Here is a 12,894-nt window from a genome sequence, read left to right on the forward strand (position 1 = left end):
TTGGATGTCTAAGGTCTGAATGAAATTACCTGGTTATAATCTTCAGTCAAATAGCCTTTCTAACAGCAGATGAAAGCTGAAGGATTAGAAAAATCCAGAGCTCTCATGTCTTGAAAATGTTAGCAAAAGGAAAACCAGGCTATTCAAGAGCTGCCCAAAACACAGATCAGCCCTGACCTCTCGAGAGTGGATACAGCAGGGATCTTTTGCCAAGTGTGCCATCATCTCTCATAGTAAAACTGCTCCTAGGGCTCTGTGAATGGCTCTGCAGGATAGATGGTAAGAGACAGAGAAACGTCAAAATTCTTCTTCTGAGAGTGGTTTGGCCTACTGCAAGATCTTCACCCTTTCCTGGGAGGAAGTTAAACTGGACTTGATTACTTTTACGCTGGAAATGTGCAATGCAGTATCCAGAAATTGTTCCAGTCTGGGGGAGATACAAGAAACCAGTATTTTGAGAAGTGAAGAGTGGTTTGAGATGCCTGACTGAAAATACTTCAACGAGGGCAACCTTTCAAAGCTGGTAGAATCTCAGGGCTTCTGGAAAACCATGCAGCTTCCCTGAGACTCAAAACCACATGCTAAAATATGGACACATTCAAACCTATTACTTCATTTGAAAATTTAGGCCATGATTCAACCTCCTGAACACGCATCAAGGTGAAAGAAAAACTGACAAAAGCAGCGATGGCAGGGACACTGCACAGAAATGCAAATATGAAGGGCTACTAACGAAGCTGGTCACCAGGAGTTCAATAAACAATAATGGATTCTGCCAGACAAGCAGTCGAAGACTCCCATACTGCCAGAGAAGGCATGAGTGAGTAGATATACTTCTTTTTAACTGTACATTGGGAAGCAAACAATGAAACAGAAAAACCCCGTCTCCAGTTTCAGCAATTTCAGGTGCTTCCCAAAGCAAACTAAATGCCTTCTCCACTGTCTAGAGTATTTCTTTGCAAAGCACCAGTTCTATTTCATTTTTTCATATACCTGGAATTAAAGGAATAGTCAAAAGAAAGAGACTGGAAAGATAGTATTAATGGGACCACAAACTAATTTTATGGCAAAGCAGACTATGCTAAATACTAATATTTCCAGTGCCTTCAGGGCACTCATGAAACTAGCTCCTGTGGGTCTATGATTCATAGACACATAGAAATTCAAGTAGAAAAAGAAAAGCTTTATCCACCTTCCTACCAACACACAATTCTTTCTCGCTGTATGTGCTCTTCAGCTTTGCTGGGCCCAGCTTTCGGCATCTTAAATGAGAGAATGCAACTGTGCACATTACATCAGCTGAAGAAACCATGGAAGTATCTTTACATGGTCAAACCTGGAAGAAGTAGAGACATGTGGTACAAGGCACTGGAACAGAGTCACTCCTTTGAATTAAATGTTAGAAATTTTGTACTTTGACTTATTACCCATTCCTACCTCAGTATGCTTAAAAGAGCTGTAGCTAATCAACTATGTCACAACCACAGCGGCTACATTAGCATGGTATTGTACACGCCACGTGTTAAGTGCTGCTCTGAGGCTCATAGTACACATACCCCACCAACAAAAGGCTTGTGAGTTCACAGTACTACGCTATCATCTAGCTCAGAAGATACCTGCCCGTGATGAAGGGCAAGAGCTTCAGGCAAGTTTCATAATCAGCCTGATCACTTCCATCTAATATTGTATTTGCAACTTAGAGCCTGAAATTCTTGCACCTTGCAACATTTGTCTCTTACTGTCTTCAGTGATCAGTCAGTAACTTCCAGCGAACTCCTCAGGCCTTAACACCTGATTGTAGGATACAAAAAGTATTGATTTTTTTAAACAACAGGCACTTAAAAATAAACAAAAAACTGGGAAATTAAAAGAATGAAATCATGGATCGTGTTTCTTGGCCATGGGAAAAGAGAAGAAAGGGACAGTAAAATAAATATAACACACACACACTGTTCAGATGTGGTTGTGAAGATTATGGGAGTTTTCTCTTGAAGTGTTTTGCAGATGGGAAGTTCCCAGAAGGCCAATGGGAGAGGTCTGAATGCCCTTCAAGCTTGTTATACACTATTTTCAGGCTGATACTCAATCGTATTTTGGCTAATTTCGTTAAGTTCAAACTTCAGCTGTAGATGCCACATCACAAGGCTACACTAATTCTTTCTCCGTCCCCTTGTGCCTTAATAAGAAATGTAGGATTGCCAAGCTCAAGTGCTTGATTCTTAATAGGCACTCTGTATTATTTTTAAGAGTTTATTATTTTTATATTCTTAAATTTCCACATTGTATTTTTATAATTTTATTTTGGTTCCCTTCTCTCTTTTTATTTTTCTTTAAACCACTGCACCAGAATGTGTTTTGACCATCTTCCAAACTGAAACACGTACAAAAATTTCTGAAGCATTCCAATAATTGTAAACTGGGCTGTGCTGCCCAGGCAGGAACTCTACTTCTCTCTCTTTTTTTCTCTCTCTTAAACAAAAAGTATTTCCACTGAAAATAAAGAGAAAAAGGTCTTTTTGCAACATACAGAAGCAGTGAAATAGGACGCTTCAGTTTCATATGAAACAGGCAACGTGAAAATAGTCTGAATTTTAACAACCTACATTAGGAAAACTATAAAATATAGTATGGCAATTAACTAAATTGTTACCTTTATTTCTAAAAAAGAAAATAATCTCATTTTATTTTAGAATTGCTAGGCTTCTATCCTGCAAGCCTCAAGAAAAACAAACCCATCCTCTTCCAGATTTTTTATTATTATTATATTTAGACAGAAGCTAAAGTGTGTAATGGAAAATCATGTAGACAAAGTCCCTGGTTGTACAGAAAATGACAATGCAACCTATTATTTTCAGGATAAATCAGCTTTCAATCTAATTACCATGTCCTTGTAAATATTCTACACATTACTAAATAATAGGGCTTACTATCATTGTCTGGATCTTGCAATTGACTCTGCAAAGAAAAAACAGACAGAGGCCCATTGATTCCCATGCATGGAGTCCAAGAGTCCACTTCACCAGTCTCTTTGCCAGATCAAGACCACAGAGAGACCCACAATTGCTTAATTATATTCACTACCATACCATCAAATATGAAAACTGAAGGGATACGTAAAATCCACTTGATTATGACAATTGTTGCTCTTCCTTTACTTTGTTTTTTTGGTTCCTCTCCTTTTCCATTTTAGCCCAGAAATCTCGTCAGTCTCCTTTGGCTCACAATCAACTTTACCCTCTTGTTCTGTGCTGCTGCTCTGTGGCTTGTAGATATCAGAGTTACTTACTTTTGTTCAAAACCAACTTGAACTGAAGAAAAAACAGTAGAGTAAATTCTAGCTGTCTTAAATTTTCTAAACACAGTGTCACGTCAAAATCCACATCCCCAGTTACATCTGAGTTGACAGTGTCCCTTTTTCCGAAAAAAATCTCTTTGTAGCAATGCTAATCTCTTTCCACATGCCATTTTAGCCTAAGCACATTTTTGACTCAAAACAATACGGAAAGATAATGGTTATGTAAAAACCCGCAAAAATGTGTTAATAATAAATAAGCCAAAAGGCATATAAAACAAAAAGCCAAACACTGGATACAAGAGATAGAAATCACATTTTTTTCCATAAATATAATTTTAGTGCAAAAGCTTGCTAGTAGGCATGCCAGTCTGCAAAGTAAAGCCAGTGTTCTGATTAAGCACACAGCATATTTTCATGGGAGGTTATGAACAATGCGTTTTTACAGATTTCTGGTGGAGAAACACCATCTCTGCTCTGTGAGAGATTCAGCATGAACCATCTGCACTTTTCCTCTCACTGACAGCATTGCTAAATACAGGGGACAGCAAAGGGTTAAAGTCTGCAGAAGCCTTCATCGCTTGAGTGGGACTGAAGCTTTTTGCTTCCTCTTTCCTAAGGGTCAAATGAATTCACAATACTCGATTCACAGCGTGGTGTGGATCTGAAGAAGCGAGGTCAGACAGGTTGAATTTCCAGTGATTTGCACAACCTGGCGTGTCAGCCCTGTACTCACATCAACATTTAGCAACCAGAATCCTCAAAGATATCTCTGTTTGGGGCACACTAATAATGCACTATGCAGTGCCAACGGTGCGTTGCTATTTAGTTTTTTTCCACAATTCATATTATAATTTTGCTCAGAGCTTGAGAATGACACAGTCATCTATTTAATTTCTGCTAGAAGCAACTTATCTCCCTCAAAATAAAGATCACTGTGCAAACTCTTAGGTGGGCCAAAAGCTCTTTCAGCACTGCAAGGGGCATGACCGTACAGCCGCCCACCTGAAAACAGGCAGTGTGTCTGGTATGGCAGAAGCACATTTGTATGTCCTGCTAGATTAAGTGTTCTCATTGATCAGAGAATGCCTAACATTTGCAATGGGAAAGATTAACAGAAAGCACCACGTGAAAGCACTTTTGATCCCTTTGCATATTACCGGAGAAAACTAGGTAACTTAGGTATGAAGGGGGAACTACTGAAGGGTCTTGAGATATTCATTATTGTATGTGAAATCATCTCACTTGAGGACTGCCCAACTTCAATCTTCTTATTCAGTTCCTCAGATCAAAACTAGCTCTTCCACAGAGCCATGAAAACATTTACTTTCCTGGTGATGAGCAAGGACTCACCCATCTAATACTCAGGTTAAAGTTAATCCAAAACCAGCCACCTAGATGTATCTCAAACCAATAAAACTATGAGCAGAGCACGCACCAAAATGGGCTTGCATTCCCTCAAGGGGCTGGCAGGTAACCTTGCCATTTGTTATTCATACAGTATCATAATAGAAACGGTGCTTTTTCAAATAAACAGCAATTGATTGTTCACTGCCTAACAAGCATCCAGCCTAAAAGCCTGATTCCACAGCTCCTTAAACAGGTGACATGTGCTAGTAAATCTTACCTAATACTGATGTTACAGAACCAGATCCTAAACTCCACATCTTGGAGGTCACAGATTACGATAGGCTATGATTAAGCTGATGATCATATACTCATGCTGTTAATTCATTTTTTTAATTTTAGTATATCAAAAAGTAGACAAAGTGTCCAAGCAAATTAAAAAGGTATGTCAAGAGGTACAGTCTATGTAAAGCTGAGCCTACCTCATATGTTTTCATTTTTGTTCTGCAAATTTGGAGAGAATAGCTGCAGGATTGCTGGTTTGGCAAACATAATTCTGAGGGCTACTATTTTGTCCTAGGGCATCTGAGTTATCATTAAAAACAAATATGGAAGCAGAATTTTGGAGATGCAATCTGAAATATCCAGATAATGTTGAATATTCATGGATTAACTATCTAGTCGGACCAGTGGCTGAGGTCTAAACACTGCCAAGCGTATAGGCACCTGACTCTCTGAAGGCAAAGGAGATTACATTCCACTAAAAATTTGGGCCTTGATGCCTTTAAGGGAAAGAGCTTATTGCGCAGAAAGTTCCTGCAGTTTCTCAAAAATATCAAAATTTTGGATTAACCTAATCTCTGAAATTCACTCTACAACCAGATTGTGTGGCATTTTTGAATAGAGGTTCCTCTAGCTTGCCTGATACAATTATGTAGCTCAACCATCTCCAATGAAATGTTATAATGTAACTCTTTTATTAAATAAGAAAATAGATAGTAGAGACATGTAATCATAAAAAGATTGAGCAAGCTCGTTTCCTGAAGTTTATTTCCTTTTCGTAACAAATATTTACTGTCAAATGTTTATTACTTTTACATTTGGATTTTTTTAATACTTTATTGAATTAAAAATACCACATTACCATTGGCTGAAAGAGGAGACAGCTATATTTGCCAATAATTTCTACAACTAATGCCAATGACTAGTGCCAATTTTTTTTTTGGTTCATATTTTTGTAGACAGCTTTGAGACTTACGATACAAGCATTCTGCAGAGGAGGCATGAGAAACACAAAGGTGAAAAGAACAAAAACTTTGAAGGATTAAAAATTAAAGCTGATCATTTCCTCTAAAGAATTTCCTTCCATTGCCTTCAAATGCCAGTTCAGAGTAGTGTAACAGGATGCAAATATTTACTTAAATTAATGGCATGTGCCATAACTGATCCAAAGCTTCACAGTGTGAATACTAACTCTTAACGCATATCTGTAGCAGAAAAATATTTCTAAATAAGCAGTTGCAAATTGTTTTAATCTGCTGAAGTCCTACAAGGCTTTTCATTAGAAAGTACTAAAGTCCTTACAAAATAGGCTTTTCTTTGGGAGATACTAAAGCAGTGATGAAGGGAGAGAGCACAGTTTTCATTGTGTTGTAAAGACATCAAATAATAAGACTGGTGAAAAACCTTGGGAGACACAAACACCTGCTGTCTGTATCTTACAGAGAAGAACAGTGCTTCTTGGCTTCTTATTCTGGCAAGCACCTTGTCCCTGAAGCAATTCCAGGCTGGACATGCAATTTCTGCATGAGAAATGCTGACCACCTACCAGTAAGCTGACATTCTCATTAGGCTTTGGACTATCCAGAAACAGAATGTTTTTTATCGTAACAAGGGAAATAGCAAATATCTGTTCCAACACCAGTCAAGCTGGGTGACACCCACGCAAGTGGAAGAACTTGAATCATCCTGGGTAGATCTGGGGCTTTCTTTACAGACCTATATTCTAACACTTTGCTTCCAGTACAGTAGTCCTGGTGGTCTGCATTTTCTTGATGGAGCTGGAAAATACAACCTACCCAGATTCTTTTCTTCTTGTTTTATATTAGCTAGTTTCCAAATCCAAAACAAATAAAACAGCAAATGTGAAACTAAGAGCATGTTCCCAGGACTTGCATGTGTTCAACAGTTTTAGTAATTTGGCACTTGGAAACCTCAGTTATCACTGATTATTATTTTCTGTGTTTATACTGATTTAAGATCACAAGATTGTTCAGAATGCAAATAAGAGACAACTGAAAAATACAAATGGCTAGTTAATGACAGCAAGAAACCTGTCTGCTTCATGCCTGTCTGTGTAGGACAGAATGCTGCCAGCTGGTGCTGGTGACAGGACACAGTGGTTCACAACTTTCTTCTGGATATCTCCAATGCCACACTGGAAGTAAGCACTTCTCCAGTCCCTATCTAAAGTGGGATGCAGACAAGCTCTGGTCAGAATGAAGACATCTAATTATGTGCAAGACGTTAGGAAAAGTTTAGCTGCCTAAATTCCAGAGGACAAGTCAGACACCCTCATCTCAAACACGACCTACTTCTAGAGACGTCAAAAATCAGTGTTTCCATTTTGCCAGCCAACCAATGTGATATAAGCCATGTTGCACCCAAATCCTGACTAAACATCATATTGCTTAGAAAATACACAGGAAGGGGCCTAATTCTGCACAAATCTCTAAATGGCCTCATCAAACAAGCAGTCATTAGTATTTCCTTGGCACAGAGTTAGAGTCAGCTCCTAAGAACATTGTAGCAGTCCGAAGGTGAGGTCTACTAAAGATCCAGACAGTCATCTAAGCTGACTCTGTGGAAGCAGGCAAGCACTCTTCTGAGAAGAGACTTTCACCTCAGCTGAACTTCCAGCAAAACAATCTCTACTGAGTACTTCAGCAAAACAGTGTCAGAAGGGAACTGCCCCTAAATTTAGACCAAGTACAAACAAAAGTTTTTCTGGGTCTGCTCTGGGAGATTAACAAGACCAGCGCAAGGAAAGGAGGAGGCCTGCATAAGAATGTGCTGTTGACACAAAGGTCAATGGGAGTTTGACTTCTGATTTTGTATCAGCAGTGCTGAACACACTGAAAACCCCAGTAAGTAGCTCTGAGGAAAGCACAGACACTTTTTTTCTCCCCCAGTGCTTGACAGCTTTATTTCTACTTCTCACCTTGTTTCCAGGTATACCCCCATGAGCTCTTACCTCCATATTCTTACAGAATGTAGCATTGGTCCCAAAAAGTATCTGGCACTGTTCATCGGCACTGTAGTGCATTCCAGGCAGCTTGTGAGGGAGCCGCACTGCGTATTGGCTTCGGGGGTCTGTTACCAGCAAACAGGTGCTGACCTTGGACCTGTGGAGTGTAAGAATTAAATATGCCTTTAAGGGAAAGCACCTTTGAACTGGAGTGTTAGATCACTGTTGTAAGAGAAGCTGTTGTCCTCTCTTTAACAGGGAATCTCACGACCTCATGTGAAACAGTGGTGATTTTTCCCTGTGTATATCTGGAAGCCTTCTAAATAATTGAAAACTGTGGATAGAAAGGTCCTTGGGAACTCAGCCCTGGCCCCAGGCCTCAAGGCAGAATCGACTATATTCACATCATTCTGGGTTAAACATTTGTCTAAACTATTCCTAAAAACCAGATGGAGACTCAGTTCTGCCCCCAGGCTATCTAGCCCAAAGCTTTACGAGCCTTACAATGACAGCTAGAAAGTCTTCTATCATGTCTCACCTGAATCCTCCAGCTGAATTTTGAGCCCTTGACTTCTTTTCTTATCCATCACAGACATAAAGGAAAGATTTTTCCCTCTGCCTTCACAACAATCTTTTACAAATGGGAGTATCACTTTGTCATCTCCCCTCTATCCGGGGCCAGAGTGAGTTCAGATGCAACTTCTTTTTCAACTTCCCATTTTCTTTCAGTATTTCCCTTTCTCTCCCACCTCTAATCCCCAGAGTGGGGAATTTTCTATGCTGAACCCATTTCTAGCAACCGAAGCACTGGCCACTACGCCAGACACTGTCAGAGAGCTCCACTGTAGGTCTAAGACCACAATTACAAAGCTCAGACAATTCCAGTGCTTGCTACAGTACATGAGAGTTAACAAGCAGCAGGTCAGAAACCTTTCCTGAACTAGTGAACATGATGAACTGAAATATGGATGCAGTGGAAAAGAAGTTTATAGTGAACTATTTCAGACCAATACTCACTGAGGGGTGAGAAAACACATCCGAATTAACCTCCAGGCAAAATAAAGTTTCCATAAAATAAAAGCTATTTAATAATAATAATAATAACAGCAGCAACAACAACGACAACAGTAAAAGCCACAGCACAAAGGTGGCAACATCCTTCAACGGAGAAGATTTTTTTCAGGCCACCTACACACAGATTTCTGTCACCACAAACATGAAGGGCATTTTTTGTAAAATGAAGGTGATCTGTGACTGTTTTGAAGAAGCTATCAGTGCATTGACAACTGCATACAATTTTTCTGCTTCTCTGCAAACCTCAGTTTCAAAGGGGCTACTGTAATGGAGACAGATTCAAACTTGCACACCCTGACACATGCACACACTTTTTTTAAGGAAAACTGTTTAGACTTTCACTTTCAAATAGCACATCGAATTCTTGCCTGATAGGATTTTTGATAATCAGTGCAATCCTTACTTTAGGAAGTTTTCAAGGTCATCGCGGCTGCATGAAGACCAGGAAAGGTCACTTGGGTTCCTGCCCTTCACCCATTCTCCAGACATAATATGAGACCTCCCTGCGCAGGGTTGATGATCATCATCATGGCTCATTCCCATGCTGTTTGATTAAAACAAAACAAGACAAAAAAACCTGTCAAGTTATGATGTGGGTTTCTCATTTCCCATTGAGCTTAGTAATGACATTCTTAGCAATTAACAAGTCAAAAATAGGCTGCACATATAACACAGAATCATTCACCTACTACTGCTCCAGGCACCTGTTGTATGAACAAACTATAGGCTACTTTAATTTATCCCTTGCCTTAATTTCACAAAGGTTTTAGTATTTGTGTGTTTGAAACTTTTAAATGTGCTTCTTATGGACTTTTCTACCAGGAAATGTAACTATTTGAGGGTTCATGAGACATGAACCTGAAGAAGTGATGTAGCACAGCCGAAGGATACCTGCTAGAACATCAAAGCTAGTATTTATTGAAAACTTGGATTGCATTCCCAAATCTAGTGGATGTGATCCCTATAATCAGACTGAGAATGGTCAACAAATTAGTACTAGAGATGGGCCAATTTTGTTGTTGTGTCACTGTGAATTTGGAATAACTCTACCGTTAGGAAAAACATTTCTCTACTTTTGTGGTATTGTACAATCTCTGTTTCATCTAACTTTGAAGCTGATCTTTGAGTGGTGGGTTGGATCAGATGACCTCCAGTGGCCCTTCCAACCTAAATTAGCCTATGACTCTATAACAGCAATGTTCAGACAGGAGCCTGAGGCAGAATCAAGTCCTTATCTCTGCAAGCACTGTCCAAACAAGTACCAAGACTGCCCCATGCCAGTCTCAGCAAGAACAGAATGTGACCTACTCAGGAAAACAAGCCATCTAAACAAACTACAGATTGCGTAGTATAAACATACATGGAGGAATTCAAACACATTCAGTGAGGATTTCAAGAAGTATTCAGAAATAGAAGAGTATTACTCTAACCTCCATCGAACTTCCCACTCAGGACCCTTCTACCATTAGTGGAGTCTCTCCCACTGGGCTGCTACAGTCAATCGCTGTTCAAAATGAATCTCTGTTGCCGCTATAGGCAGGTGAGAACCCTCTGGTGGAGGATTCTGCCTCTGTGAGCAGCCTTCATGGTGGCAAAGAGGGGATAAACGATGTCACCAAGTTCACCTGCTGCATCAGTGAAATGTCAGAAGTCCGGAGTGGCAGCCCTGCATTCAGCCCATCGTACCATGCTGCTTGGCAGCAAAAGTGAGTTAAGCGTTTTCCATTCTACTTTGAAATGCTCATTAAGACCATTTTTTTACATCATATGGAATTTTGAAACGTTAACAGTCTTCCTTCAACTCCAACATGAAATGGAAAATGGCTTACAGACAAAAGGTGCCTTGTACAGGCCAGTGTCACTTTGTAGCAAAATAACAGTCACCAATTTTGGGCTGAAAACAGATTAATAGGAACTCACTAGGTCTCCAGCTGGCTGGACTGTGCAAGCCAGGAGCAGTCCCTTTAAATATGGTGTTGAACTCTTTAATCCATGCTATTTCTCTACAAATCAGAGGCTCCTGTTCGCTTTCTGACTATGCTCTTGGCGCTGCTTCTCTCCAGTTTTGGGACTCAACTTTTCAAAGCCTAAACACGACATATATTTCTAGTTGCAATGAACCAAAACCGGCTTCAGCAGTTTGATAATTATGGCTTAGATTAAACCGCCATCTACGCTATTTTTAGCTTAAAGTGAAGATTATATGGTGGAGTCTATTATTTTAGGTTTATCTCCAGGGACATTATTATTTCTAGGAAAACTACATTTAACATAATTTTTAGACTCAGAAGTTGATAGTTATTCTTGTTTTTAAACCTTTGTGGGTTTTGAACACAGCAGAAACATTAACATCAAGCACATTTTGTTTGATGCACGCAGGAATAATTTAACAGTCTATTAGTAACTCTAACTTAAAAACAGTAAAGAGTGAAATTCCTGCCTCACTGAAGTGAATGGGAGTTTTGCCATTGACTTCAATGGAGCCTGGATTTCACTCCAAATATTTTACCCATGTTGTTTCTACACACAGAGAAAACGCTTCACATGCTAGGAAGAAAGTTCCAGCAGTATTCCTCCAATGCCAATAAGCCCATCTAAAGTTCCTATTCCTAAAAGTCAGAAAAGGAAGAGCTAAGTACCATGAAGGAAGGTATGTAAGCTTGCTGGAAATCTTCCAGAGGAAAGTTTGCCTGCCCAAAAATGCCAGTTTAGAAGGTTCGTGGGCATGTGGCAATCGTGTTAACTTTTCTAATGGAAACAAGGCAGGTTTCCAGGGTTTCTTTCAGCTTGCCTGCCTTGTGACTGCCACAGTGCTGAGACTCAAAGTTGAGTCCTTCGGGTTTCGACTCTGTCAGGCTTCTGGGGGATGGGACTTGGCAGCACTCCCATTCTGGCAGCTTCCTGAAGGGCCTCCTGGTCGGCACCTCAGCTGTTCCACTTGAAAAAGGTGAAAACAAACCATCTTCCTGACTTTTCAAAGTGTTTTAGGCTCCCTGATTTTATCTCTTCCACAAAAGACTAGTGTTTGGTCTAGAGTTCCTTAATTAAGAAATGCCTTAGCTTTCTGATTAACTTCTTTTATTCTTTGTTAAGTTTATTGAAAGTGGGATTTTTTTTGATGGCAAACAACAAGGGAAACAGTTACTAATTAGTACATTCCTGGTCCTTAACTTTATTTTAAACCTGACCTCATGAAAGGTGTCTGCCTAGGAGAAATGCTGAAGCTAACATTCATCACTCAACTTTGATTTTGCAGGGGTGTTTGAGGCAGATGGAAGGTATTCACTATAAATACCGAGTCAGAACTCACATCTCAGTTATTTACAGGCAGCTTCTGAAATTCGTTCAATTCTTATTTGTGAGGAAATCAACATCTTTCTGAATCCTTCCTGATTTTTTAACAGAAATTCTTTAAAAAGTCATAAGTAAAAAGGAATTGAGCCTGAGCTATTGGTATAAAGCAAAGGAGCTCTGCTAAGTCAAAAGAACCATGCCAGTTTATATTAACTTGGGATCTGGCCTCAAGGTACATAGACAACCTCTACTGGCCTCTGTGATGAGTTTCTGGTAGAATGAAACCAGCAACACCTTTGGAGCCTGTTTTAATTGGCAGTGCAGAACTTTTCCCAGCATCTACTTTACCTTACAATGACTCACTTGAGGAAAGGATTAAATGACCTGCAGTACTAAGGCATACCCTAGCATGCTAACACATTCTTTTCTGAAGTTCAAGGGTCTCCAGCTACATCAAAGGGTTCTGTTTTTCCTAAACACATAGTAAATGTAATGCCATGCTGATTCTTTGCACTAATGAATAGTCCCCCTCCTTTTAACAGAAATAAATCGGACAGAGTATTACGTGTTTGTACTAAAGAGCAGTGCAAGCACTGATTCAGTACTTTGCATTTTCTTTGTGATCATCTAATCTTACCTG

At 39.7% G+C, this 12,894-nt stretch overlaps 1 protein-coding gene across 1 annotated transcript in view; it reads right to left on the reverse strand.

The window, feature by feature from the left end:
• Window positions 1–12,894, reverse strand: part of ADAMTS17 (ADAM metallopeptidase with thrombospondin type 1 motif 17) — a 189,212-nt gene that overhangs the window by 86,850 nt on the left and 89,468 nt on the right. Inside the window, exons 9-10 of the mRNA XM_068410576.1 lie at window positions 9,364–9,504; window positions 7,893–8,043 (exon numbers count right to left, since the gene is read on the reverse strand). Coding sequence (XP_068266677.1) covers window positions 7,893–8,043; window positions 9,364–9,504 — 292 coding nt within the window. The remainder of the gene's footprint in view (window positions 1–7,892; window positions 8,044–9,363; window positions 9,505–12,894) is intronic.

The sequence above is a fragment of the Nyctibius grandis genome, chromosome 11, assembly GCF_013368605.1.
Source record: "Nyctibius grandis isolate bNycGra1 chromosome 11, bNycGra1.pri, whole genome shotgun sequence".
Taxonomy (NCBI): Eukaryota; Metazoa; Chordata; class Aves; order Nyctibiiformes; family Nyctibiidae; genus Nyctibius; species Nyctibius grandis.